Source organism: Carcharhinus amblyrhynchos, chromosome 6 (assembly GCF_965287045.1).
Source record: "Carcharhinus amblyrhynchos chromosome 6, sCarAmb.v2.hapA, whole genome shotgun sequence".
Lineage (NCBI taxonomy): Eukaryota > Metazoa > Chordata > Chondrichthyes > Carcharhiniformes > Carcharhinidae > Carcharhinus > Carcharhinus amblyrhynchos.
The window spans coordinates 24,031,075-24,058,668 of record NC_137329.1 but is presented as its reverse complement, the minus strand read 5'-3'; the positions used below and the strand labels follow the sequence as shown (position 1 = coordinate 24,058,668).

The 27,594-nt window shown below is 45.1% G+C and overlaps 1 protein-coding gene across 1 annotated transcript in view; it reads right to left on the bottom strand.

Annotated features, from left to right (window-relative positions):
- Positions 1-12,846: 12,846 nt before the first annotated feature.
- Positions 12,847-27,594, bottom strand: part of olfml1 (olfactomedin-like 1) — a 36,738-nt gene continuing 21,990 nt past the window's right edge. Inside the window, exon 3 of the mRNA XM_080190020.1 lies at positions 12,847-17,443. Coding sequence (XP_080046146.1) covers positions 16,644-17,443 — 800 coding nt within the window. The 3' untranslated portion in view covers positions 12,847-16,643. The remainder of the gene's footprint in view (positions 17,444-27,594) is intronic.

Sequence of the window (27,594 nt, the reverse complement as noted above, 5' to 3'; positions counted from 1 at the left end):
AAAGGGAAATTTATAATCCAGGTTGACACAGTAATGAAGCTGAGGGAGTTCTGCACTGTCGAAGGTAGTGAACTAGTAAACTGGTGCCATGTCTCAGCATAATGTGGCTCTATTCTGAAGAAATCACAACGGGGCCTGGACAGAGTAGATTGTGAGCAATTGTTTCCATTGGTGGAAGGATGGAGAACCAAAGGGCCTAGATTTAAAGAAATGAGCAAAATAAGTAATGGTGACATGTGGAGAACCATTTTCATGCAGCCAGTGATTAGGATAAGGAAGGCACTGTCCCAGACTACGGTGGAGGCCAATTCAAATGAGACCTTCCAGGGAGAATTGGATTGTTATCTGAAAAGGAAGGATGTGCAACATTATAAAGAGGTGGGGAAATGACATGAGAGAATTGTCTCTTCAGAGAGCTGGTCCAGACATGATGGGCTGAATGGCCTCTCCATGTGGTGGAATCATTGTATGATTCTTGTAGAACAGGCAGGACAGTCCCACCAAGGTTTCCTCAAACATATATGTGGTAAAGGTCAGATTATCTGAAATGGGGATGAATATCAGGTCACCAGGGAGAGAAAATCTCCCCAACTCTACTTTCAATAGCACGATGGAATCAGTTACATCTGGAAAATGATTTCAGACCATCAAACGTATAAACTGCATTAGATAAATGACTATAGGTCCTGACCTATAGTTATCTGTCAAACAACCTCACTGAAAACTAGGTGATCTGGTATTAGTATTTTGCTACATTTGGGATCTTCTTTACGATATTGCAACTACACTGTCAAAAAGTACTTCATTGGCTGTGAAGTGCTTTGGGATGTCCCAAGGCTGTGAAGGCACTATAGAAATGCAAGCCTTCTCTGACTGTTTTAGAGTTTTCTTTTCATTTATTACTCACAAGTAAGGCTAACATTAACACTGCAATGAAGTTACTGTGAAAATCCCCTAGTCGCCACATTCCGACACCTGTTCAGGTCAATACACCTAATCAGCACGTCTTTCAGACCATGGGAGGAAACTGGAGTACCTGGAGGAAACCCATGTAGACACAGGGAGAACATGCGAACTGTGCACAGACAATGACCCAAGCCAGGAATCGAATCTGGGTCCCGGGCACTGTGGGACACAGTAAGAAGCCTCACAACACCAGATTAAGTCCAACAGGTTTATTTGGTAGCAAAAGCTATTAGCTTTTGAAGCACTGCTTTCCATCAGGTGAGGTAATGGTGCGAAGCACTGTGCCACCGTGCCGCCCCTATATGTATATCTTGCAACACACAAGGGTAAGCATGGAAACCCCTGGTACTAGGATTCCAGGATGCTCAGGAGCGAATCAGTGAACATTTCAGACTCACTTGGTCCTGCAATACCAAAATATTTCCTCTTGGAGGCAGTGTTTGCTCTGTTAGAGTTTGCCAATGATGTACGTACATGCAGCAGGCAAGCTGCAAACTACCCTCACCGGCAACGGCTGTACTTTTGCTTTGTATCCAGTGTGATGGAAATGACTGTGTTGGATCTGATAGAGAAACTAAGGAGTGGGTGCGATAGTTTCAGTCACCTCCTCCCAGAAAAAAATACATGGCGTCTGTGTGAGGCGACTTCTTGCATGCTGTCCCTAGCAGAGCCTCCATCTTCTACTCTCATTCTACGTTCTTCAAATTTGACTCCAGCTCCTTTGAACTTCCTTTGCTGGCATGGTGACACAGTGGTTAGCACTGCTGCCTCATGGCACCAGGGACCTGGGTTCGAGTCCCAGCTTGGGTCACTGTGTGGAGTTTGCACATTCTCCTTGTGTCTGCCTGGGTTTGATCTGGGTGCTCCGGTTTTCTCCCACAGTCCAGGATAGGTGGATTTGCCATGCTAAATTGTCCCTTAATGTCAAGGGGACTAGCTAGGATAAATGCATGGAGCTGCGCGATAGGTGGGATTGTGATCAGTGCAGATTCAATGGTCTGAATGGCCTCTTTCTGCAGTGTAGGGTTCTAGGATTCTATGATTCTCTGATCTTTCTCTTCACCCTATCTGTAAGTGCAACACTATGGGGGCAATTCTCCCAGCCCGCTCCGTTTCTTGAGTAACACAGTTGGCTGGGAGTTAACAGCAGCAGCCGTTCTGCAGAATTCCAACTGGGCATCACGGTGCTGACTATCAGAGAGAAATGTCATTCAAATTGACATTTCCATATGATTAGAGGGCCTGGGACACAATTCTCCGAGCCCGCTAGTGTCCCCCCCCAACTTTCCCCACCCTCGCCAGGAGTGATTGTTAACCCCTCCAGTGGGATTAACAACTCCTCCCCACTAATAGGGAACAGGCCTGACCACACTAGAGGGAAGATTGGCCATTGAGGTTCCCCAGGAATTAGGAGATAAGGAGGGGTGCTCTTTGGGCAGTACCAGCCTGGCATTGCCAACCTGGAACCCTGGCACTGCTTAAGGGACACAATTACACTGCCCACTGGGCAAATTGAGACTCTCAGGGGCCAAGGAAGGCTGGAGCCTATTAGGAAGGGTGATCAGTCAGTTGGTGGGGGCGCACGCTGCCACACTGCAATTGGAATCGCTGGGAGAGGGACAGAGCAAGAGTGATCGGGACTGACCATCGAGGTTGGGGGGAGGAGATAGGGTGGTGGTGGGGGGAGTGGGGGGAGCAGAGCTGGGGCTGCCGTGGTGGGGGGGGTACTCATAATTAGGGCAGGGAGAGACTATCAGGAGGGGGATTGGGGCTGGCTGGGGGGATGGAGGGAGACATCAGGGCTGGTCATCAGGATCGGTGCAAATGTTTGGTACAGTTGGTGGGGGGGGGGCATGGTTGGGGAAATTGGAGCTGGCTGATGGAGTGGGGTGTGGTGGGAAACAGGCCTGGCTATTGGGATTGGCGCAAGGGTTTAGCACTGTTGGTGGGTGGCATGGTTGGGGAGATCGAGGCTGAGCTGGTAGGAGGGGAGACAGGAGCTGGTCCAGGGTGGTCTGGGGGGCTTGCGATCAGCGGGTGGGGGGTGTCGGAAAGCCATTTCCATTCCGGGGCTGGATCCCAGATGTCACGATCCCTTCTGAGTGCTGATCCCGGACTGTGGCAACAATGTGTACGCATTGCAAGTTCACAAAAAAAAGAGCTACTTGATCTAGAGTTACGTTCTGGGAATGCGCCAGGAAAGGGGCTAGGAATATAATCCACCACAAAGTCACTTGTTGAGACCCCTGTAAAAAATGTCACACTGCAATTCAATAAATTGGATTTGATGAAAACAATAATAATATCAATCTCCACTGTTTCGGAGGGGGTATCCCAAAGAGGTAATGGGTCACCTCACATACCCCTGAGGGTCTCCTTATAGAGATTGCATCACAATTGCCTGGGAAGTTCTAACTTCCGATGGGCAATTGTCCCCCGAACTGTAACTATCCAAAACCCTGATTGAAATCACAAATTTCGGATGGTTTCAACTGTCTTTCAATAGTAGAAGTTAAAAGGATTAAAACCATTTTTATTTGCTGGGTAACTGCAATTTTGGCACACCTCTCTCCCACTGGACCTCAAATCCTGACTACCACCCTCTCACTACACTCCCCATCCCCAATGGAACATCCCCCAGCTTTGAGTCCCCCAGGACCCCAGACAATTCCTCACGTTCCAGACAGCCCTCCCCACTCCCTAACTACACCTCGCATCCTTTCTCTAGAAAAACAATAGATTCTGGAAATATTGGGGACTCTTGTTTCAAGTTTCCATGTTGACATTCCAATGTTGATGGAATGCTACCTTGTTTCCCAGTTTATCTGTGCAAGGTGCTAGAAAATGGCTCTCCACACCAGTTAACTAAAACAAATGCCCTTGAGCTAAAGTAATGGGCAGCGGGGTGGACTATGCTGACACCTTGGGAACGGCCCTGCATTAATTGGTTGAAAAGTGGGTGGCACGGTGGTTAGCACTGCTGCTTCACAGTGCTAGGGATCTGGGTTTCATTCCCGGCTTGGGTCACTGTCTGTGTGGAGTCTGTACATTCTCCCTGTGTCTGTGTACATTTCCTCCGGGTGCTCCGGTTTCCTCCCACAGTCCAAAGATGTGTGGGTTAGGCGGATTGGCCATGTTAAATTGCCTCCTAATGGCAGGAAGACTAGCTGGGGTAAATGCATGGGATTATAGGGATAGGGCCTGGGTGGAATTGTGGTTGGTGCAGACTTGATGAGCAGAATGGCCTCCTTCTGCACTGTAGGATTCTATGATTCTAAGTGATTGACATAGGGTAAACTGCCAGCCCCTAGAAAGAAAGTTTACTAACAATGCTTGGAGTCAACGCCAATCCTTATTAGGCAGTTATCTTCTTTAGAAAGTAGACGGACCAAGGAAGACCAGGGTGGGGAGTTCCCTAGCATTTTAGCTAGAGGGGTGACATGGTGGCACACTGGTTTGCACTGCTGCCTCACAGCGCCAGGGACCTGGGTTGGACTCCTGGCTTGGGTTGCTGTCTGTGTGGAGTTTGCACATTCTGCTTGTGTCTGCGTGGATTTCCTCCGGGTGCTCCGGTTTCTTCCCACAGTTCAAAAGACGTGCATTGCCCGTGCTAAATTCACCCTCAGCCTGAACACGTGCTGGAGTGTGTCACCGTAACTTCATTGCAGTGTTAATGTAAGCCTACATGTGACTAATAAATAAACTTTACTTCAGAGAGCAGAATGTTGCTACCACAAGCTAGTGGAATCAGTATACTCTGTCTGATTATCCATTCAGCTTCTGCGATCAGTGAGGCGCTCTCATCTGTATAATTTTCCTGCTTATTTAGGCAATGCACCGTATCTAAAATGTTGTAAAGGGACAAAGCAGACTGTCTTTCAGACAGTGTTGACCTTTATTCTGCTTTTAACACCTACTCTTCACCAATGCCTTAACTCTCAATCTCATTCTCTTTTACTTTTGTTCCATGACATTTTTGTAATTTAACCTCCCCCACCCTCTATTCTATCACTGACCTTCCCTCACTCCCCCTTCACTTCATCAACAGTATAAAATCAATCACATTTCTCCCTCTCCTCTGTTTGAAAGAAGAGTCACGTCGGACACACTCGTAACTCTGTTCCTCTCTCTACAGATGCTGCCAGAACATTGAACATTTCCAGAACTTTTATTTCAGATCTTATTCCAGCATCCTCAGTATTTTGCTTTGCGTTTAGGATGTGCGATAAGATTGGAGGAGGGTGTGGGGTAAGGAAGGAGGATGTGGGGGATGAGGAGGTGAGGATTCGGGGGATGAGGAATGAAGGGAGTGGGATAGGAGGAGGAGTGTGTGGGGAAGGAGGAGTAAGTGTGAGGGATGAGGAGTGCAGCTGCTGAGCAAGGGAGGGTGTGGAGTTGAGGAGGGGTATGCTCGATGAGGATAAATGGCGTGGAGATCGAGGAGAGGAGGGTGTGGAGGATGAGGATAGAAGATGTGATGGATGAGGAGTCATGATGTGGAGATGCCGGTGTTGTACTGAGGAGGACACAGTAAGAAATCTCACAACACCAGGTTAAAGTCCAACAGGTTTTTTTGGTATCATGAGCTTTTGAAGCGCTGCCCCTTCATCAGATGAAGGAGCAGTGCTCCAAACGTTTGTGATTCTAAATTAGCTTATTGGATTTAACCCGTTGTTGTGGGACTTCTTACAATGAATGAGGAGAATAATGTGTGGAAGTGAGGGTGTGGGGTTGAAGAGGGGAGAGTGTGGAGATGAGGGAGGGGAGAGTGTGGGGATGAGAGGGGGGAGAGTGTGGGGGCGGGGGTGGGGAGGGGAAGGGGAGGGGATGAGGGAAGGGGTTGAGTGGGGATGAGGGAGAGGAGGGAGAGGAGACAAGGGAGGTGAGGGTGAGTATGTGGGGATGAGGTAGGACAGTGTGTGGGAGGGTGCGGGGAGGAGGATAGAGGATATAAATGATCGCAGTTGTCAGTGAGAGGAGAATGCTTGCAGTAATACATCTGGGTGAAATGCGATTGGAGTTTTCTTTCATTCCTGCGTCCTTCCGGTTTAGTCTAGTTTTATGAAACTATTCAATAAAATCCTGCAGTCAGTGACCACAGAGATAGGCATCATTGTCATTCATAATAGCCAGTAATTCGAATGTACTAAAAATTATTGGCTCTTCGAGCTGAATGTAACTCCTGGCTTTGCATTTTTGTTTGCCTGCTAATCCAGCAGTTATTCTGACATCATCATTTCATGTTTTTTTATTTTATTTAGTCGTTTAATTACGCACATATAACGATTCCTGTAGTGAGAGTGGTAAATATGGATTTCATCAGTTCTCACTCCAGGTGGCAAAAACACAGTAGACATTTTATTGTCAATTAAATATAGAAAAACCCTTTTGTAGAATTTTCCACTCGCTATATCAGTCTGTCTACATGTGGAAAATTAGAAAACCCTTGTAAATTTTAATTAGTTCTTAAAATAAAATTTTACTTTGAATTCCTCTGGCGTGAGCCCTACCTATTATAGCCCAGGTGTCTCAGAACTATTTCACAGCTCCAGCCAGCATCACACTGTATGGGAGATCAGTCAATGAGTGAGGAGGGATGGTAGACGCCTGGTCAGGAAGTTTGTGTGTCATGTCTACCTTTTTGTCTGGAGCTGAGGACTTTTACTACATTCTAATTACTGGATATTATAAATGACAGTGTATATGTATCTCCTTTGTCACTGACTTTACAATCCTCGAAAGCTCCAGACAAAAAGGTGCTGACAATTTTACAATATTTGTGACAGCTTAACCAATATGCGTTTTTGGAATGAAGTTTGTGAGGAAACAACTTTTCTTCACTCATTTTGATAAGTTTGTTTTTCCAAGCTCTGACATTGCCTCGAAAGAAGGTTTTGCATTCCAAAGACATATTTTGTGTTAGAAACATAGCAACACAGAAGATAGGAGCAGAGGAGGCCATTCGGCCCTTCGAGCTTTCTCCACCATTCACCATGATCATGGCTGATCATCCAATTCAATAGCCTAATCCTGCTTTCTCCCCATAACCTTTGATCCCATTTGCCCCAAGTGCTATATCCAGCTGCCTCTTGAATACACTCAATGTTTTGGCATCAACTACTTCTTGTGGTCAGGTCACTACTCTCTGGGCGAAGAAATGTCTCCTCACTCTGTCCTAAGTGATCTACCCTGAATTCTCAGACTGTGACCCCTGGTTCTGGACTCCCCCATTATCGGGAATATCCTCCCTGCATCTACCCTGTCTGGTCCTGTTAGAATTTTATAAGTCTCTATGAGGTACACCCCCTCATTCATCTGAACTCCAGTGAAAACAATCCTAACCTAGTCAATCTCTCCTCATGCATCAGTCCCACCATCCCGGGAATCAGTCTGGTAAACTTTGTCTAGACCAAGAACATTACTCCTCAGAAAAGGGAACATCCTTCTTCAGAAAAAGATCTCAGGACATCCCAAAGCCTTCCCCAGTCACTACTGTAATACAAGAAAGACAGCAACCAATTCATGCTCAGCAAGCCCCTACAGCTATAAAACAAAGAGCCGGCGAATTTGATTTTTGCTGAAGCGGATTGAGGGATAATTAATGGTGCAAGAATACCAAGAAGAACTCCTTTGCTTTTCTTTGTAAAAAGTTTATTTTTTAGTCACCAGTAAGGCTTACATTAACACTGCAATGCAGTCACTGTGAAATTCCCTTAGTTGCTGCAGTCTGGCATCTTTTCGGGTCAATGCATCTAATGAGCACATCTTTCAGAATGTCGGAGGAAACTGGAATACTTGGAAACCCACGCAGAAGGGAGAATGTGCCAGCTTTATACAGACAGTGACCCAAGCTGGGAAGTGAACCTGGGTCCCTGATGCTGTGAAGCAGCAGTGCTAACCACTGTGCGACCGTACCTCCTGTGTAATAGTGACATTGCATTCTTTGCATCCATCCGAGTGGGCCTTGGGTTAATTTTATTTTTAAATTCATTCGGGGGACGTGGGTGTCGCTGGTTGTTCATTCCTAGTTACTCTGGGAGGGCAGTTGAGAGTCAGCCACATTGCTGTGGCTCTGGAGTCACATATAGGCCAGACCTGGTAAGGATGGCAGATTTCCTTCCCTAAAGGACATTAGTGAACCGGATGGGTTTTTCTGACAATCGACAATGGATTCGTGGTCATCAGTAGATTCTTAATTCCAGAATTTATCTCATTCAGCTCATCCATTTCCCGTGCCGTTTCAGTAAATGGAGTTTTGGCTCAGAGCCAAATTCCCTATTCCCCAATGGCAGTGGGCGGCCACAGAAGAGATCGGAGAAACTTGTCCATAAATTTTTTAAGGGTTTGACAGATTAAGGGTCGAGGCTGAGAGGCTGTTTCTCCCAGCTGGAGAACTTTGACCACAGTGTTAGAATAAGAGGTCAGTCATTTAGGACAGAGGATGTGGAGAAACTCTTCATTCATAAGATTGGATTCATTAGAATTCTCTATGGGTGGCACAGTCATTAGTACTGCTGCCTCACAGTGCAAGGGACTTGCGTTCGATTCCCAGTCTGGGTCACTGTCCGTGTAGAATTTGCACATTCTCCCCATGAATGCATGGGTTTCCTCCGGGTGCTCTGGTTTCCTCCCACAGTCCTTAAGATGAGCTGGTTAGGTGTATTGACCATGCTAAGTTCTCCCTCTGTTTAAAGTTTAAAGTCACAGGAAGGCTTACATTAACACTGTAATGAAGTTACTGTGAAAATCTCCTAGTCACCACACTCCAGTGCTTATTCGGGTACACTGAGGGAGAATTTAGCATGGCCAATGCACCTAACCAGCGTACCTTTTAGACTGTGGGAGGAAACTGGAGCACCCGAAGGAAACCCATGCAGGCACAAGGAGACTTTGCAGAGATAGTCACCTAAGCTGGGAATTGAACCCGGGCCCTTGAAGCTGTAAGGCATCAGTCCTAACCATCGTGCCACCCGAACAGGCACCGGAATGTGGCGACTGGGGGATATTCACAGTAGCTTCATTGCAGTGTTATTGTAAGCCTACTTGTGACACTAATAAATAAACTTTTTAAACAGAAGGCAGTACGTCCAATGGTGCAGTACTCCCTTGAGATCATTATTAAGCTGTGGGGTGGAGAAAAGAAACTAAAAAGGGTTATGTAGCGGGTTATGTGAGGAGGCAAGGATTTGGCGATTGGAATCCAATGTGAAAGAATGTGAAGTTAACCACTTTGGAAGGAAAGAGGAATGTGGAATATTTATTAAATGGCCGGAGACTGCGTGTTCAGAGTTACCTGGATGTCCTTGTAGATGAGTTACAGAAAATTAGCATGCCAGTGCAACAAACAATTGGGAAAGCAAATGTTAGCCTTTATTATAAAGGGATTGGAGTATAAGAATAAATAAGCATTGGATTAGGGTCATGGTTAAATAATGCCTGAGTGCTGTGTACAGTTTTCATCTCTTAACCTAAGGAAGGACATGCTTGCATTGGAGAGAGCGATTAAAGAACTTACCAAGGTTCCTTAGACAGCATCTTCCAAACACATGAACACTTCTATCTAGAAGCACAAGAGTAGCAGATACTTGAGAACACAATCATCTTGGGATTCCTCTTCACGTCATTCACCATCCTGATTTGGAAATATATCACCATTCCTTCATTGTCGCTGGGTCAAAATCCTGGAATTCCCTCCCTAATAGCACTGTGGGTGTACCTACACCACATATTTAAGAAGGCAGCTCACCACCCCTTTTGAAGAGCAACTAGGGATAGGCAATAAAGTGTGGCCTAGTCAGCGATACCATATTCCGTAAATGAATTAAAAAAATCACCTGATTGACTTCTGGGCTGAGGGGATTATCCTGTGAGGAGAGATTGAGTAGACAAGGCCTATATACCTCTGAGTTTAGAAGAGTAAAAGGCGATCTCATTGAAACACATACCTCTAACCGGTATCATTTTTCGGTGCCACTGCAGTGAATGGAGTTTTGGCTCGGAGCCAAATTGCCTATTCTCATTGGCAGCAGGGAGGCAACAGACAAGATTGGTGAATCCCGTCCATAAAATGTTTTAAAGGCTTGACAGATTAAGAATGGAGACTGAGAGGTGTTTCCCCTGGCTGAAGAATTTTGACCACACTCTTAATTATTTAGGACGGATGGTGAGGAGAAACTCTTCATTCAAAAAAATTGCACTCATTAGAATTCTCTACCACATGGAGCTCTGGCTGCTCAGTCGCTGAGGTTGGTTACTAAGGGGATTAAGGGATTGGGTGGGAAAGTGGAGTTGTTATTGATGGTCATCTGCCTGGAATGTCAGAATTGATCATGTGAAGTGGTGCTTGAACCCAGAATATCCTCATTCAAAGACAGGTTCTGTCAAGTAAAGTAGCTAAGACTCACAGTGAAATTTGGTTGAATGTCCTCAGAGAACCAAAAAACTTATAAAACCCAAGGGTTCATTTCAGCCCATTTAGTTTGTACTGGCTCATTGCCGGAGATACTAATTCTGCTGTATAGCTGTCTTCCCGCAGCCCAATACTTCCAATAATTATGAAATTTTCCTTTAAAGGTTGCGGTGGTCACTGTCTTAAGTATTCCCTTTGGCAAAATATTCTACGATCCAGCAATCCACTGTGCAAAGGCAATTCTACATTCTCTCTCCTTACTCTTAGCACAATTTTAAATTCATAGAATCCCTACAGTGCAAAAGGAGGCCATTTGACCCATTGAATCTGTGCTGACTGTCTGACAGATCATCCTACCCAGGTCCACTACCCCGCATCACCCCCACATTTACCCTGGTAATCCCCCTAACCTACACATCTAGGGACACGATGGGACAATTTAGTATGGCCAATTCACCTAACCTGCACATCTTTGGACTATGGGTAGAATTCGGAGCACTTGGAGGAAACACACGCAGACACCGGGAGAACTTGCAAACTCCACACAGTTACCCAAAGCTGGAATTGAACCCGGATCCCTGGTGCTGTGAGGCAGCAGTGCTAACCACTGTGTTGCCGTGACACCTATGATCATTCATCACAGGCTTTCCAAGCTGTGGAAATAGCCTTTTCTACATTTGTTCTGTTTGTCTGCCACTGTCTTGATGTTCGACTGATATGTCTGTATGACAAGAGGAGGCAATTCAGCCTCTCAAACTTGCTTATCCCTTCAATTGAATCATGAATGATCCAACTCCAAATCCTCCCGGGTTGCACATCCCTTAGCTCATAAGAATCTATCAATCACTGACTTAAAATTATTAACTGAGGTGACATCTATTGCTTTTCGTGGGAGAGAGTTCCACCTTTTGTAGCCTACACCTGACTACTGTCCCACACTGTACCCTTAAGTCTTTGTGAATGCCCACTGAACGGCTGATGAGCCACCCCTATGCATAAACAATTGCTGAGGTCCCATAGAGAAGGGCAATAAATTCCAAGAACAAATTGAAACAGAAACAAGATATTCTGGTGTTCTGTTATTTATTTCTACTTACAGAGCATAACTTACTGAAATCTGAAAAATAGAGTTCAGTCACAGGATATGATGTGGCCCACAGTACAGATTGGTGATGCACACTGGATGTGCTATAGTGCCACCATTGGTAGGAGGGTATAATTACAATGCAACATTTTCATGTAGACATTTCCATTGAAGAAGTGGAAGTTTGCAGAGACGTAGGTCGCGATCTAGTGGCTGTGCTGGCCGTGGGCACAGATCCTGTAATGGCTGCCAAATTTGCGAGAGGGCCAAAACAGGATTTGCACTGATGAGGTCTTGGAACGAGATCTTTCCAATTCCCCCCATTGCTGCGCAGCCCTGATTAACATATTTTAACATAAATTTAAATCCATTCCTAGGGTTTTAACACCATTACTTCAGCCCTCTCTGCATCATCCCACCCAATTTTTTTAACTTTTACACTATTTTTAAAGCAGCAGTTGGCAAGGACTGGGCCTGCAATGGACAGTTACAACCATGAAGTAGCACCTTAAACAACCCTAGGTGTGTCAAAGTGCTTCACAATAAAGCTTAGTCGTTGTAGTAATGTAGAAAAGGCAGCAACCAATTTGTGCACAGCATGTTCTCACAAACAGCATTGAGCTGATAATCCGTTTGTGTGATTTTGATTTGAAATAGTGCCATGAGATTGAGAAGGACCTTGGTTTAAATGCCGCATCCAAAAGCCAATTCATGCCTATGTTTCTTGTGCTGTGGAATTGGATTTATTGTCACTACTGCCAACAGACTGATCTCCAAAAAGAAGAACGCTTAGGCCATTTTGCCTCCCTGATTTTCCAGAGGTGCGCCACAAAACCCAGAAAATCCCGCCCCAGATCAATGGTCTGTCCATCAATTATGGTCCGTCTCCTGCCCGCTACGATTCCAGTGGCGGGCGGGATGGAAAAATTCCCCCTAGCATCTGCAACGGCGCAACACTCCCTCAGCATCGCATTTGATTTTTGTGCTTAAACATAGAAACATAGAACATTACAGCACAGTACAGGTCCTTTGGCCCTCATTATTGTGCCGAGCTATGTCCAATCCCAAGAATAAGTTATCCCTCCCTATAATTCTGGAGTGCTCCATGTGCCTATCCAATAACCACTTGAAAGTTCTTAAAGTGTCCAACTCCACTATCACAGCAGGCAGTGTATTCCACACCCCAACCACTCTCTGAGTAAAGAATCTACCTCAGACATCCCTCCCACTATGAACCTCATAGTTATGCCCCCTAGTAACAGCTACATTCACCCGAGGAAATAGTCTCTGCGCGTCCACTCTATATCAGGATTTAAGCCCTGAAGCCGGACTTGAATCCATAACAGTCGGACTCAGATGGATATTATCCACTCAGTCACACAGCCCAACATTTGGAAAAATATTTCTATATCGTTGGAGTCAGCGCACGTCTGTGACTTTTGAGAGGAACAACAGTGGTTATGAATGACAGGGCTTGTGACAATGACTGTGCAAATAAACTGTATGAAACAAAATCAGTAATGCAGATATTGTCGCTGTATATTTTGATTTTATAATTTTGTAGGTGAATTTACAGAGGTGAGAAAATTGCAGTTGTGTTACAGTCTGCTGAATGATTGGAAATTGTAATTCAGTCCTGCCCCATATTTATACATCATAAGCATTATATAAAACGCTCGATTCAGTTACAAAGAACTCGCAAGTTGGGAGAGAAGTTTGGGAGAGAAGAAGGCATTTTCTCCTTGGAGAGACGAAGGATGAGGGATGACCTGATAGAGGTGTATAAGATGTTGAGAGGTATTGATCGAGTGGATAGTCAGAGGCTTTTTCCCAGGGCTGAAATGATTGCCACAAGAGACACAGGTTTAAGGTGCTGGGGAGTAGTAGAGAAGAGATGTCAGGGGTAATTTTTTCACTCAGAGAGTGGTGGGTGCATGGAATGGGCTGCCAGCAACAGTGGTGGAGGCAGATTCGATAGGGTCTTTAAGACACTTTTAGATAAGTACGTGGAACTTCGTAGGATAGAGGGTTATAGGTAAGCCTAGTAATCTCAAAGGTAAGGACATGTTTGGTACAACTTTGTGGGCCAAAGGGCCTGTATTGTGCTGTAGTTTTTCTATGTTTCTATGTTTCTAAGTTATGTGATATGCCTGTATGTATTTGGAGTGTGGAGAAAAAAGATGAGCTCAACCCTGAGAAGGGGGAAGACTGGAAGACTGGGTGGCACGGTGGCACAGTGGTTACGGACCTGGGTTCAATTCTGGCCTCAGGTCACTGTCTGTGTGGAGTTTGCACATTCACCCCATGTCTGCATGGGTTTCCTCCGGGTGATCCGGTTTCCTCCCACAGCCCAAAGATATGCAAGTTAGGTTGATTGGCAATGCTAAATTGCCCCTAATGTCAGAGGGTTAGCAGGGTAAATATGTGGGGTTATGGGGATAGGGCCTGGGTGGGATTGTGGTCAATGCAGACTCGATGGCCCTGCAGTGTAGGGTTCCTATGTTTCTATGAAAGCAGTCAAAACGTAAGTAAAACACAATTAATGATAAATATATTTGTTTAATTGTATAACTCATTTTTATACAGAAAAAATAGTTGTATTACAGTGGGTCCTGGAACTTTATAACATGGGAGGAGACCTTCACAGCAAAACAGTTGAGAACCTTAGTTAGGCCGCAGTTGGACTATACTGTTCAATTCTGGTCGCCGCACTACCAGAAGGATGTGGAGGCTTTGGAGGGAATGCAGAAAAGGTTTACCAGATGTTGCCTGGTATGGAGAGCATTAGCTATGAGGAGAGGTTGGAGAAACTTGGTTTGTTCTCACTGGAATGAAGGAAGTTGAGGGGTGACCTGATAAAAGTCTATAAAATTATGAGGGGCATGGACAAAGTGGATAGTTAGAAGCTTTTTCCCAGAGTCGAAGAATCAATTATTAGGGGACATAGGTTTAAGGTGTGAGGGGCAAGGTTTGAAGGAAATGTACAAGGCAGATTTTTTACGCAGAGGGTGATCGGTGCCTGGAACTCCCTGCTGGGGGAAGTAGTGGAAGTAGATACGATAGTGACTTTTAAGGGGTGTCTGGACAAATACATGAATAAGACGGGAATAGAGGAATATGATCCCTGGAAGGTAAGAAGATTTTAGTTCAGATAGGCAGTATGGTCTGCATAGGCTTGGCGGGCTAAAGGGTCTGTTCCTGTGCTGTAATTTTGTTTGTTCTTTCTTCTTTGTTAACCCTAGATTTAATAGATGTTCAGTTTGCTTGAAATCGGATGAACTTTGAAAATGGTGAGTGGAGAGGGTTAAACAATGGAATTAGTCACACTTTAATGAGGTATAAAAAGCTCACTGAATTGCCCACAAAAGCCAGTGTGCTGAATGCATTGAAAGCAGTGCCTTTGTCATTGAACTGTTCAGCAATGGAAAATGGTTATGGTTAATTGCCTGCTGCACATGGTTACCTATTATAAACATGGTGGTGGAGGCTTCAACATCTTTATAAATAAGAAACAACTTCGCTAGATTTTTAAGCAGGAAACTGCAGAGACCGAAAGAAAAATTAGGTTCCAGAAGATAGAAATGCAAAATTAGAGGTAAAGGGAGGTTAATCACCCTCAGGTCCAGGAATGGAAAAATCAGGAAATCTCTGAACAGGACATGATTAATTTTGGGAGGAAGTGATGGGATGCGCAGAGGGAAGAGCTAAAGATATGAAACAAGAATCTACTCTTTTAGTGCGCTCCCGCTAATCGGTGACATGACCTTGTACTTCACCCAGTTCTCATCACCACTGACCAGCCACTCAATGCAAATAATTGCAGGCAGCTCACTGGCCATTTGACTCAGAAGCTGCTTTCATAACAAGAGCCACCTGTCCTGCTCTTGACATGGAGCAGAAAATGTACAGCAGAGCCACAAAACAACTGATATTTAATAAGTAGTGGCCCCAGAATGATCCTTCCTGTATCTCCTAATTGGGTTATTTCCTGGAGCGGTGACAATGTTGTTAGAAGTTACAGCAGCAGATTAGGACAGTCTGCTGCAGAAACGTAAATGACATACTGCAGATCTGTCAATGATTGGAAACAACAGGACACTGTCCTCTTTACCTGAGCTGTATCTTTATCCCATCTGTCAATACCTCCCTTTTCTCATGACAGACATGATTAATCCTACTATGTATTAGCAATTTCAGTTTCTTATCTGTCCTTATTTTTATCCATTCATGAAAATGTGAGCGTCACTGGCTAGGCCAGCATTCATTGCCCATCCCTAATTGCCCTTGTGAAGGTGAGTTGCCTCCTTCAGCTGCTGAGGTCCATGTAGTGTCGGCGCACTGGCAATGCTGTGAGGGAGGGAGTTCCAGGATTTTAACCCAGCAACAATGGAGGAACAGTAATGTAGTTCCAAGCGGCTTGGAGGAGAACTGCCAGGTGGTTATCTTAGCATGTATCTGCCTTCTCCGTCTAGATAGAAGTGGTTGTGGGTTTAGAAGGAGCTAATTAGAACTAACTAGTGAAATAGTGGGGAAGTGAACATCTCTGGTAAGGCCTAGCATTTTTTGCCATTCCTAATTTCCCTTTAGAAGATGGTACAGGAGATGGTATAGAACCACCTACATGAATCGCTACATTCCCTGTGGTGTAGGTACACCCACAGTGCTGTTAGGGAAGGATAACAAAAGGAAGGCAATATATTTCCAAGTCAGGATGGTGTGTCACTAAGAGGGAATCTAGGTAGCGGTATTCCCAAGTGCCTGCTGCCCTTGTCCTCCCAGCTGGTAGACAGTTCTAGGTGGATTTGGAAGGTGTGCAGATGGAGCCTGGGTGAGTTATTGCACTGCACCTTGGAGATGGTATACACAGCTGCCACTGTGCATTGCTGGTGGAGGGAGTGAATGTTTAAAGTGGTGGATGGGATGCCATACAAGTGGGCTACTTTATCCCGGATGGTGTGGATCTCCTTTGAGATTTTGGAGCTGCACTCATTCAGGCAAGTGAGGAGCATTTCATCACACTCCTGACATGTGCTGTGTCAGCGAGGGGGAGTGAGGGTGAATTAAAGAAAAAGCCAGTCGTTCATTTTGCGTGTTATATGAGTTGAGCTGCAGGTACAATAACCATTGGTCAGCAATTTAGGCCACTTTATAATAATGCGTGTAACTATAAAAAGGTGGAAATTATTAGAAAGTAGGTCGACTTTCCAGTTTCTTTTTTGTGAGGAGTTTGTAGATTGTCTGATAGCCTTCATCCCAGGCATAGAGCTGACGTTCCCGGTGGTTGTAGTGGATCATGGAATGTCTACCATAACGCTTAGGGAAGTACAGGACTGGCAGATCGGTGCTGGTGACAATGTCGGCGACATCGTAGATGCATTGGACATGAGAGCGACTTCCGTGATGGGTGTTGTAGACAACGTAGAGGGTGCCGCAGATCATGAAGGCCGCCTCAGCCCCCTTGCTGGAGCAGGAGGTGTGCCAGGAGTGCTCCACTGCTAGGCTGCTATGGTCAATCTTGGTGATCACAATGGTGCCACCACCATCGTCTGGCTCGGCATGGATGGCCCAGAGGCCCTGTTCATCCACGGCCATGTCGATGAAGGTGTAGGGCGAGAGCTGGTAGACCGGCGTGTGGCCCGCCCCCTGCAGCAGCATGCGGTCTTTGACCGTCCCGTTCCGGATGTCAACCTTGACGATCTGATTGAGGGTGTCATTGCGGTGGTAATACAGGAAGCCGTTGAATGCCACGTGGCCCGTTCCCCGCCAAGCGAAAGGGAGGACCACTCTTTTAGCCGCTTGTCTGCCCGTGTTCTCTGTGAAAGACCTGATGCCCGCAAACTCAATGAGAACATTGCCGCTGGTTCCACTCAAGAAATAAATCTTATGAAAATCACGGGCTGGGTCCTTTATCCAAGAGCCCTGCATATCACCCGCTTTCTTAACGATTTTCAGTGATTTGATGCCAGTGAGCAAGAGGTCACAATCTGCAAGAGAGAGGGATGGAGAAAATCTTTTATAAAAACAAGATTCAACATCTGAAGAATTTACTTTGTAGCGATTACTGATGCAAACATATTCTTGATTAGACTATGCAGGAACAAAGGATCAGAGCGAGTACCTTTAATCTCTTAAGTATGTCCTGCCATTCAACGAGATCATGGCTGATGTGTGACCTTTCACCACATTCCCACCTTTGCCCTATATTCCTTAATACCATTTGTTCACAAAAGCCTATCTAACCAGGTTTTAAGATGGAAGAGATAATGAATGGTGTCAACATTGGCTGGCTTCATTTAGAGTGGATAAATCAATTGGTCTGGATGGCTTCGTGAATCCTGACAGGGCAGAATGAGTTTGAATCTGCACTGACTCTCCTACAGAGCGTCTTGCCCAGGCCAACTCCCTGCCCCACTCTCTTAACTCCACACACTTGCCCCACTAATCCCCCTAACCTACACCCCTTGGGACACTAAGGGGCAATTAAGCATGGTAAATCCACTAACCTGCACACCCTTGGACAGTGGGAGGACACCAGAACACTTGGAGGAAGCCCACACAGAGACGGGGAGAATGTGCAAACTCTGCCCAAAGCCGGAACTGAAGCCGGGACCTGGCACTGTGAGGCAGCTGTGCTCACCGCTTTCACCAAGGTAAGTGAGGGTGAAGATAAAGAAAGGGCTTAGCAGAATCTTCTAACCTTCTCTTGATATGGCAAAGACACCAGAGCTGTGGAGAGTGGCAAATGTGACACCAATATGCAAGAAAGATTATACGGACAAGATTTAGTGGCCCTGGAGGGAGTGCAGAGGAGGTTTACTAGGCTGATACCGGAGTTGAGGGGATTGAGCTATGAGGAGAGGCCGAATAAACTAGGCTTGTACTCGTTAGAGTTTAGAAGAATGAGGGGAGATCTCATTGAGACGTATAAGATGATGAATGGGATGGATAGGATAGAGGTGGAGAGACTCTTCCCGCTCAAAAAAGACAGTAGGACTAGGGGGCACAGCCTCAAGATAAAGGGGAGGCGGTTTAGAACGGAGTTGAGGAGGAACTTCTTCACTCAAAGGGTGGTGAATCTCTGGAATTCTCTGCCCGTTGAAGTGGTGGAGGCTGCCTCGCTAAATATTTTTAAGAAGCAGGTTGATGGGTTCTTGATAAGAGAGGGGATTAAGGGTTATGGGGAGAGGGCGGGAAAGTGGAACTGAGCCACAACAGATCAGCCATGACATTATTGAATGGCGGGGCAGGCTCGAAGGGCTAGATGGCCTACTCCTGCTCCTACTTCTTATGTTCTTATGTTCTTATGACACTCTGCTCAGTTTAACATCAATGGTGGCTGAGTTTTTAGAAACAATATTCAGGCAAGAAATGAACAGTAACTTGGGTGATTTGAGTGAATTAAGGAGAGTGAACATAGATCTATAAAGGACAAGTTGTGTTTGACTAATCTAATTACATTTCTGAGGAACAGGAAAGTTTATTTATTTATTAGTGTCACAAGTACACTTACATTAACACTGCAATGAAGTTACTGTGAAAATCCCCTAGTCGCCACACACCAGCACCTGTTCGGGTGCACTGAGATAGAATTTAGCATGGCCAATGCACCTAACCAGCACGTTTTCCAGACTGTGGGAGGAAACCAGAGCACCCAGAGGAAACCCATGCAGATATGGGAAGAACATGCAGACTCCACACAGACAGTAACCTGAGGCCGAGAATCGAACCCGGGTTCCTGGTGCTGTGAGGCATAATGTTAGGCTGGAGACTTGGGACTGTTCTCCTTGAACAAAAAGAGAGGAAGGGGAGATTCCATGAGTGGTGTACAAGATTTTAACAGGTTTAGCTAAGTTGAGAAAAGAAACATGTCCCCATGACTTTATGGCAAAAGGACTAAGGGACACGGGTGTTTGACTTTTGTGCAGAGGTACGGAAGGGCATTCGGAAAGACTTTTTTACGCAGCAAGTGTGAGTGACCTGGAACCCGCTGCTTATGGTGGATGGGATGTAAGTGGAGACTGCTAACCGTTGTATCACCGGCTGCCCTGTGAAAGGTTGATGAAGGGAATGAAAGGAGGTGGTATATTTGTGATAGGATGGCATCAATATCAGCTTGGACAAAAACAAATTGACTTTTGGACAAAAAGCAGTGAGTCATGGTAAATTGTTGTTTTTCAGACAGGAGGATGCAGACAGTGGTGTTCCCAAGGGTCAGTGTTAGAACCACTGCATATTTTTGATTTTTTTATGTAAGTGACATGGATATTGGAACATGGAGTAAAATTTCAAATGTTGTTGATGATACAAAACTTGGACAAGTGGCTGACAGCAAAGACGGTGTTAACTGACTGAAACGAGACATAAATAGACTGGCAGAATGTGGCAGGTGGAATTTAATACAGGGAACTGTGAGGTGATTCATTTGGGCAGAAGAGAGAGAGGTGGTATGCACTCAATGGCACAGTTCTAAAGAGTGTACAGAGAGACCTGGGGATTCATGTACATAAATCTTTGAAGGTGGCAGGGACAATGAGAGAATGGGTTGGCAAAGTATATAAACCCTGAGCTTCATAAAGAAAGTGCAAAAGTCAGGAAGTAATGCTAAACCTTTATAAAGCCCTGCTCAAGGAACAACTAGAGTACTGTGTCCAGATCTGGTCACCACACTTCAGGAAGGACGTGATGGCCTTTGGGAAGCTGTGGAAAAAGTTTATCAGAATGATTCCAGGGATGAGGGAATATGGGCTATAATGTTAGGCTAGGAACCTGGGACTGTTCTCCACAGACCAGAGGAGATTAAGGGGAGATCTCGTAAGTGGTGTACAAGATTTTAATGGGTTTAGATAAGGTTGACCAGGGAAACCTGTCCCCATGACTTTATGATAAAAGGACCAGGGGACACAAGTGTTCAACTTATGGGCAGAGATACAGAGGGGTGTTTGGAAAGACTGTTTTAGGCAGCAATTGGGAATGACCTGGAAGTTATGACGGTGGTGGGGGGATGAAAGTGGGATCAATCACTGACTTCAGAAGGAAATTGGGTTGGCATTTGATGGAAATAAACTTGAAGGGCTATGGGGATAGAATGGGGAATGGGTCTCACTGGCTCTCTCTATAGAGAGTTGACATGACCTTAATGGGCTGTCTGGCCTCCTTCTGTGCTGTGATAACTCCAAGACCCTGTGACAATTGACCTAGCAACAACTACCATTTGCAAAAGAGAGCTCTGAACTTCCATCACCCTTTCCTAAGAAGATAAACCAAATACTTCAAATACTGGAAATGTGAAATAAAAGCAGAAAATGCTGGGAATACTCAGCTGGCCTGGCCTGGCCTGGGGGCATCTGTGGAGAGAAAAACAGCATTAACATTTCATGTCAAGGACCTTTCTTCAGTTGTGCAAGGACCTGAACCTAGAATGTTAACTTTGTTCCCCTCTCCACAGATGCTGCCAGATCCTGCTGAGTATTTTCAGGATGTTCTATTTTTATTTCAGTACCAGAAGGGTTCTAATATTTAGACAATGTCACACAAACCTTAGACTTCTCAACTAGAGGAAATTGTTTCTCTCTCTATATATCAATTTCCCTCAATGTCTTGAAGCCTTTGACACATTTGATACCAATACGTATCGTTGATAAAAGAGACATGCTGTTCAAACTTTCGTCTTGCACTCATCGGATGACAAATGCAAGAATATAAAATTTCAAATGGAAGAACAATTCATACTGCATGTGAAAAGGATTGCCAAGTTGATTGGCAAGTCAACTCCAATTTGTTGAGTTACGACCATTGCAAACGCACTATAGAGCTATTGGCTTCCATGCTTTTGTTTATTTGAAAGAGGTGCAACATTTGTACATATTCCTTTTGTCTGCAGATTCCTGAGTCTATGTAGCTACTATCACACATAGGTTAGCTACATTGTGAGCCTGACTGATAGTTTTACTTTGGTGTTAGTATAATTCTTAGCACATTCGGGATAGTTCAGCAAGTGCTGCCTAATTGCAGTCACATCAAACATTTGACATAATGTCCTGATTTTTGACATTTTTGTCTGTCCTGACGAATTCTGACAAAAAGCTTTGATAAAATGTTTCTATTTTTTCAGCAATGCTCAAGTTGTGATAGCAATAGTTCTTCTTTGTATTCCTCATCCAGTTTAAGAATACAAGAACATAATGAGATAAGAGGAGATGTGGCCATTACCACTGCTTGTTCCTGCTCTACCATTCAATATGCTAATGGTGGATCTTCTACCTCAACTCCACTATCCCCAAAATTCCCCCAGTACCCAACAATTTATCAATCTCTGTTTTGATTTTATTCTATACCTGAAAATCTTTAGGACACAGAATTCCAAAGATTTATTGCTGTCTAAGGAAAGAGGCACAGTGGCATAGTGGTTAGCACTGCTCCCTCACAGCACTGGGGACCAGGGTTTGATTCCTGGCTTGGGTGACTGTCTGTGTGGACTCTGCATGTTCTTCCTGTATCTGTGAGGGTTTCCTTCAGGTGCTCTGGTTTCCTCCCACAGTTTGAAAGATGTGCTGATTAGGTGCATTGTCTATGCTAAATTCTTCCTCAGTGTACCCAAACAGGCTACAGAGTGTGGCGACTAGGGGATTTTCACAGGAACTTCATTGCAGTACTAATGTAAGCCAAGTTGTGACACTAATAAATAAAGTTTAAACTTTAAGAAATTTCTCTTCCTCTCTAAATAGCTGACCCCTTATCCTGAAATTAAGCCCCATAATTTTAAGTGTTCTAGCCAGGGAAAAAAGCTTCTCAGCCTCTGCTCTGGTAATCCTAGATTTCAATGGAATGACGCCTCATTCTTCTAAATTTCATGATATATAGGCTCATTTCCCATTTCCTCCTAATAGGACAACTCCCTCATCCAAGGGATCAATCTTGCAAACTTTCATTACATCCTCTCTAAGACAACTAAGTCCTGTCTTAGGTACTGAGAGCAAAAGTGTACACAGTTGAGAATGGCTAGTAATGACTGAAGCAATTGTGAACACATCTGCCTCCCACTGAGAATAAAAGCACTGAGCAAATTATCCTCTAAGAACAGCGGGAGGCTTTTATTGCAGTGAAATTTGAAAGAAAAACAATACTTTAATACTTACTGCAGAACTGATATTGGTAAAAAAAATAATGCATTTGCCAAGTTTGTAAGTGAACTGAGTGAAAAGAAAGACTTATATTCATACAGAAAAGAGAACGTTGATGGATGGCCTGATGGAAATTTTCAGGATTAGCAAAGGGTTTTGATAGTGTAACCAAAAGAGAAAATGCTGGAAAATCTCAGCAGGTCTGGCAGCATCTGTAAGGAGAGAAAAGTGCTGATGTTTCTAGTCTGGATGACCCTGTGTTGCTGCTGCTCTTCCTGCATCAAATGATGAACAAGGCAGGCTTTCATCTGGTGCCATTGCTAGTTTTACCTGGAACAGGTCACCAGTCTGTCGCCAGGAGCTTATAGCTTGAGGGCACCACTCCACATCAAACATGGCTGACAAAGAGTCACTCTTACTACCTGCCATTGACATGTTTTGGAATGATTGCTGACTGCATTATAAATGTACATTCCTAGGCCACCAAGTCCTGGGGTAGGACTTGAAGCTGGAGCTTCTGGCTCAGAGGTAGGTACACTCCCTACTGTGCCACAAGACCTCCCACCTTTGACGCTGAAGATGTAGATAAGATGTTTCCATTTTTTTATTCATTCAAATGCTGGCCATCGCTGGCTGGGCCAGCGTTTATTGCCCATCCCTACTTACCTGAGGGCAGTTGAGAATCAACCACATTGCTGTGGCTCTGGAGTCACATATAGGTCAGATCGGGTAAAGATGGCAGCTTTCCTTCCCAAGGAGACATTAGTGAACCAGGCAGGTTTTTCTGACAATTGACAATGGTTTCATGGCCATCAGTAGATTCTTAATTCCAGATATTTTTTATTGTATTCAGATGTCATCATTTGTCGTGGCAGGATTCAAACCCATATCCCTCAAACATTATCTGAGCTTCTGGATTAATAACAATAATGCCATTAGGCCGTTGCTTCCCTCAATAACCTGATATGAAGGGCCTGGCTTTATCATTGTGTGCGCCTGTTTTTGGGCGCAAAAACTTGGTAAAGTTGGGCGTGAGGCCATTAGGGAGATCCATGCCCACTTCTGCACCGATGCCCATTTTACTAAGGCCCAAAAATGGCCACGATCGGCACTGTACCTGAAATAGGTGCGACATCAATTTAAATGCATTTATATGCATTTAAATTGACTTAATGAATTGGACGTCCAAACTTACCTACATTTCCCCCTTTACCATCACGTTCGCCCGTCCAGATTCGGCACGAAACAGACATGCTCGGCAAAGGTCTGTTTTGGGCACTCCAGTTTCTGAAGAGGTAAGTTCAGAGTTTCCAGCAGCTCTCTAACTCAGATCGGTGGTGGGGGTTGGTGAGGGAGGGAGATGATCCAGATCATTCTCTGGTGGGAGGGAGGCCCGATTGTTCTCTGGTGGTGGGGGCAGAGAGGACGAGGGAGGCCAGATCATTCTCTGGCGGGGGTGGGAAGAGGAGGGAAGCCAGATCAGTCTCCGGTGAGGAGTGGGAGGCAGGCCAGATCATTCTCTAGTATATGGGGGAGGCATTCAAATCATTCTCTGGTGGGGGGGAGAAGGAGGGAGGCTGGATCATTCTCTGGTGAGTGTGGGGTAGGGGGGAGGAGGGGGGAGATTGGGTCATTCTTTGGTGGGTGAGAGGGAGGAGGAGGGAGGCCAAATTGTTCTCTGGTGGGGGGTGCGGGGGTGGGTGTTGGGAGGAGGAGGGAGGCCCGGTCATTCTCGGTTGGGAGGGGGGGAGGAAGGCCAGATTGTTCTCTGGTGGGGGGTTGGAGGGGGTGGGTTGTGGGGGCAGATGAGAGGCAGACCAGATATATTTCTGGTGGGGGAGGAGGGGAGGGGTCTGGCCAATGCACCTAACCCGCACATCTTTAGAGCGTGGGAGGAAATGGGAACACCCGGAGGAAACCCGCACAGAAACAGGGAGAACATGCAAACTGCATACAGACAGTGACCCAAGCCAGGAATTGAACCCAAGTCGACTGGAGCTGTGAGGCAGCAGTACTAACTGCTGTGCCACTGTTCTGCCCCATTCAGTTAGGCTGAATGATGTGTCTCCGTGTTGAAATTTCTACGCACATAGCACATTTCCTGACCCCAGAACGCCCCAAAGCACTTCCCAATCAACGAAATATCATTGAGATGTTGTCACCTTTGTAATGTGGAAAACAAAAGCAGAGAGCTTGTGCACAGCAAGCTCCCACAACTAACAATAAAATAATTGCCCCTTAGGGTCCCCAAGGTTATGGGGATAGGGTGAGATGCTGTCAGTGCAGATCTGTTGGGCCCAATGGCCTCCTGCACTGTGGGGATTCTATGATTCTATAATAAATCATGTGTTTTTGTGATGCTTATTGGGAGCTGGTTATTTGTCCAATAATTCAGAAGTCCCCTGTTCTTCTTGGATATAGCATGCATGGAGTTTTATGCATCTACCTGAAAGCCCTTATTTCCATTTCTTATCCAAAAGATGGCCTCACAGTACTTTGCCAGGGCTGTCAGGCTGGATTATGTGCTCAAATCTCTGGAGTGAGTCCTGTACCCAGGATGTACTGATTCATAGGTGAGAGATCTACCCACTGAGCTACAGCTGATGCACCAGCTAGGCGTAAAGAGATGCCTCCCTGACAAAATCACTGAAATAAATAGGCCGTGAAATAATTTGAAATAGGTTAAACTGTCTGCTAAACAAGGAAGAGAGAGAAATTGGCTCAATGCATTAAATGGTATGACGTCAATGTCACACGGCGTACCTGTGGAGAATGGGTTGCACGGTGGCACAGTGGTTAGCTCACAACACCAGGGACCCAGGTTTGATTCCCAGCTTGGGTCACAGTCTGTGTGGAGTTTGCACATTCTCCCCGTGCCTGCGTGGGTTTCCTCTGGGTGCTCTGGTTTCCTCCCACAGTCCAAAGATGTGTGGATTAGGTTGATTGGCCATAGTAAATTGATCCTTAGTGTCAGGGGAACTTGTTAGGTTAAATGCATGGGGTTAAGTGGATAGGGCCTGCCTAGGATTATGGTCGGCGTGGACTGAATAGCCTTCTTCTACACTGTAAGATTTTATGGTTCTAATGGTGCCTTAAACCTATTGCAGGCTGGAGGAGGTTACAGGAACCACAAAAGGTCCACCAGGTAAACCAGCCTCTCACCCATTGACTCTGTCTACACTTCCCGCTGCCTCAACAAAGCAGCCAGCATAATTAAGGACCCCACTCTCCCCAGACATTCTCTCTTCTACCTTCTTCCGTCAGGAAAAAGATACAAAAGTCTGAGCTCAGGTACCAACCAACTCAAGAACAGCTTCTTCCTTGCTGCTGTCAGACTTTTGAATGGGCTTACCTTGCATTAAGTTGATCTTTCTCTACACCCTAGCTGTGACTGTAACATTACATTCTGCACTCTCTCCTTTCCTTCTCTATGAATGGTATGTTTTGTCTGTATAACGTGCAAGAAACAATACTTTTCACTGTACGTTAATACGTGTGACAATAATAAATCAAACCAAAATCAAAATCTATAAAGATAGGGAGACCATTGAGGGAATCGAAAACAAGGATGGGAATTTTAAAATCAAGCCATTCGCTGAGACTTATCAGTGCTGTCAAAGGTGGGTTTTCCCACAGCAGATGCAATGATTCATTTAAATCCTTTTTGACCTTGGCATGACTGGAAGATGCTGCCAGTGGGAAGGGCTGGAAATTCCCACTCTTTGTTTAACTGGAAGCCAATGTGACTTACAGAGACCTATGGCATCAATGGACCAGCTCCGGAACCACCCCACACACACCCCCACCCCCCCCACCCCTCCACCAACCCTTCCTCTGCTAACCTTCTCCATTGCCAGCTACTGGCCATCTGTTATTCAGGCACTAAGCAGATCCTTGTGAGTTGACTTCTCCTCCACAGTCCTGAGATCAATTATTGGAATCATAGTTTGAGCTTCTTTCTGCATACCATGGGCCTTAGGCAATGACATATGAGTGTAACATTTTAATCAGCTGCTGTCCTCTTCATGTTCGCCAGAGTGGGGGACAACGCTACTATCTGTATTAAGATTAATTCAGTTACTGATTATATCCAATGCAATAATATGAAACTCTTTGTCTTGCTAAAGCAGCAGAGTAATTTGACACGAGTCATTATCTCAATCTTTAACAGCCAAACACAACTATGAAAAAAGCAACAGAGTACAAGCGGATGGTATCATGACCACATGCATTTTACAGGCATCAATAAAACGACGAAATTTGATCATGTGGCAAAAATAAATCATGGCTAACAAGCACTGTGATAAACTATAAATAAAATCCTTACACAATAGTTTTTCCCTCTTTTCTCTCTTTAAGAAAACCATCTGGTCCAATTACCTCTTTCAAGGTTCCAGACAGATTACTGAATTGTAGAAGACAGGCTGATTAAAAATAATCAAGATGGCTCTGATGAATTTAAAGGCAGAGCTTGTGGCTTCAAGTCTTATTCCAGAGATCTGAGCATGTAATTCAGGCTGACATGGCCAGTGTTGGACTGCAGCAGTGTCAGAGGTGCTGTCCTTTGGATGAGACCCCAGCTGTTCACAATGTATATTGATAGTTTGGATGAGGGAACTGAAGACAATATCTCCAAATTTGCAGATGATACAAAGCTGGGTTGGGGGGGGGGAGGGCGGTGAGCTGTGAGAAGAATGCAGAAGTACTTCAGTGTGATTTGGACAAGTTGAGTGAATGGGCAAATGCATGGCAGATGCAGCATGGTTTGGATAAATGTGAGGTTATTTGCTTTGGTAGCTGAAACAGGAAGGTTGTTTTTTTTTTACCTGATTGGCTATAGATTGAGAGAGAGGAATCTGTCATGAGACCTGGGAGTCCTTGCACACCAGTCGCTGAATTTAAACATGCAGATGCAGCAGATGGTGAACCAGGCAAATGATATGTTGGCCTTCAGAGCAAGAGAATTTAAATACAGGAGCAGGGATGCATTGCTGCTGTTACCCAAGACTTTGGTG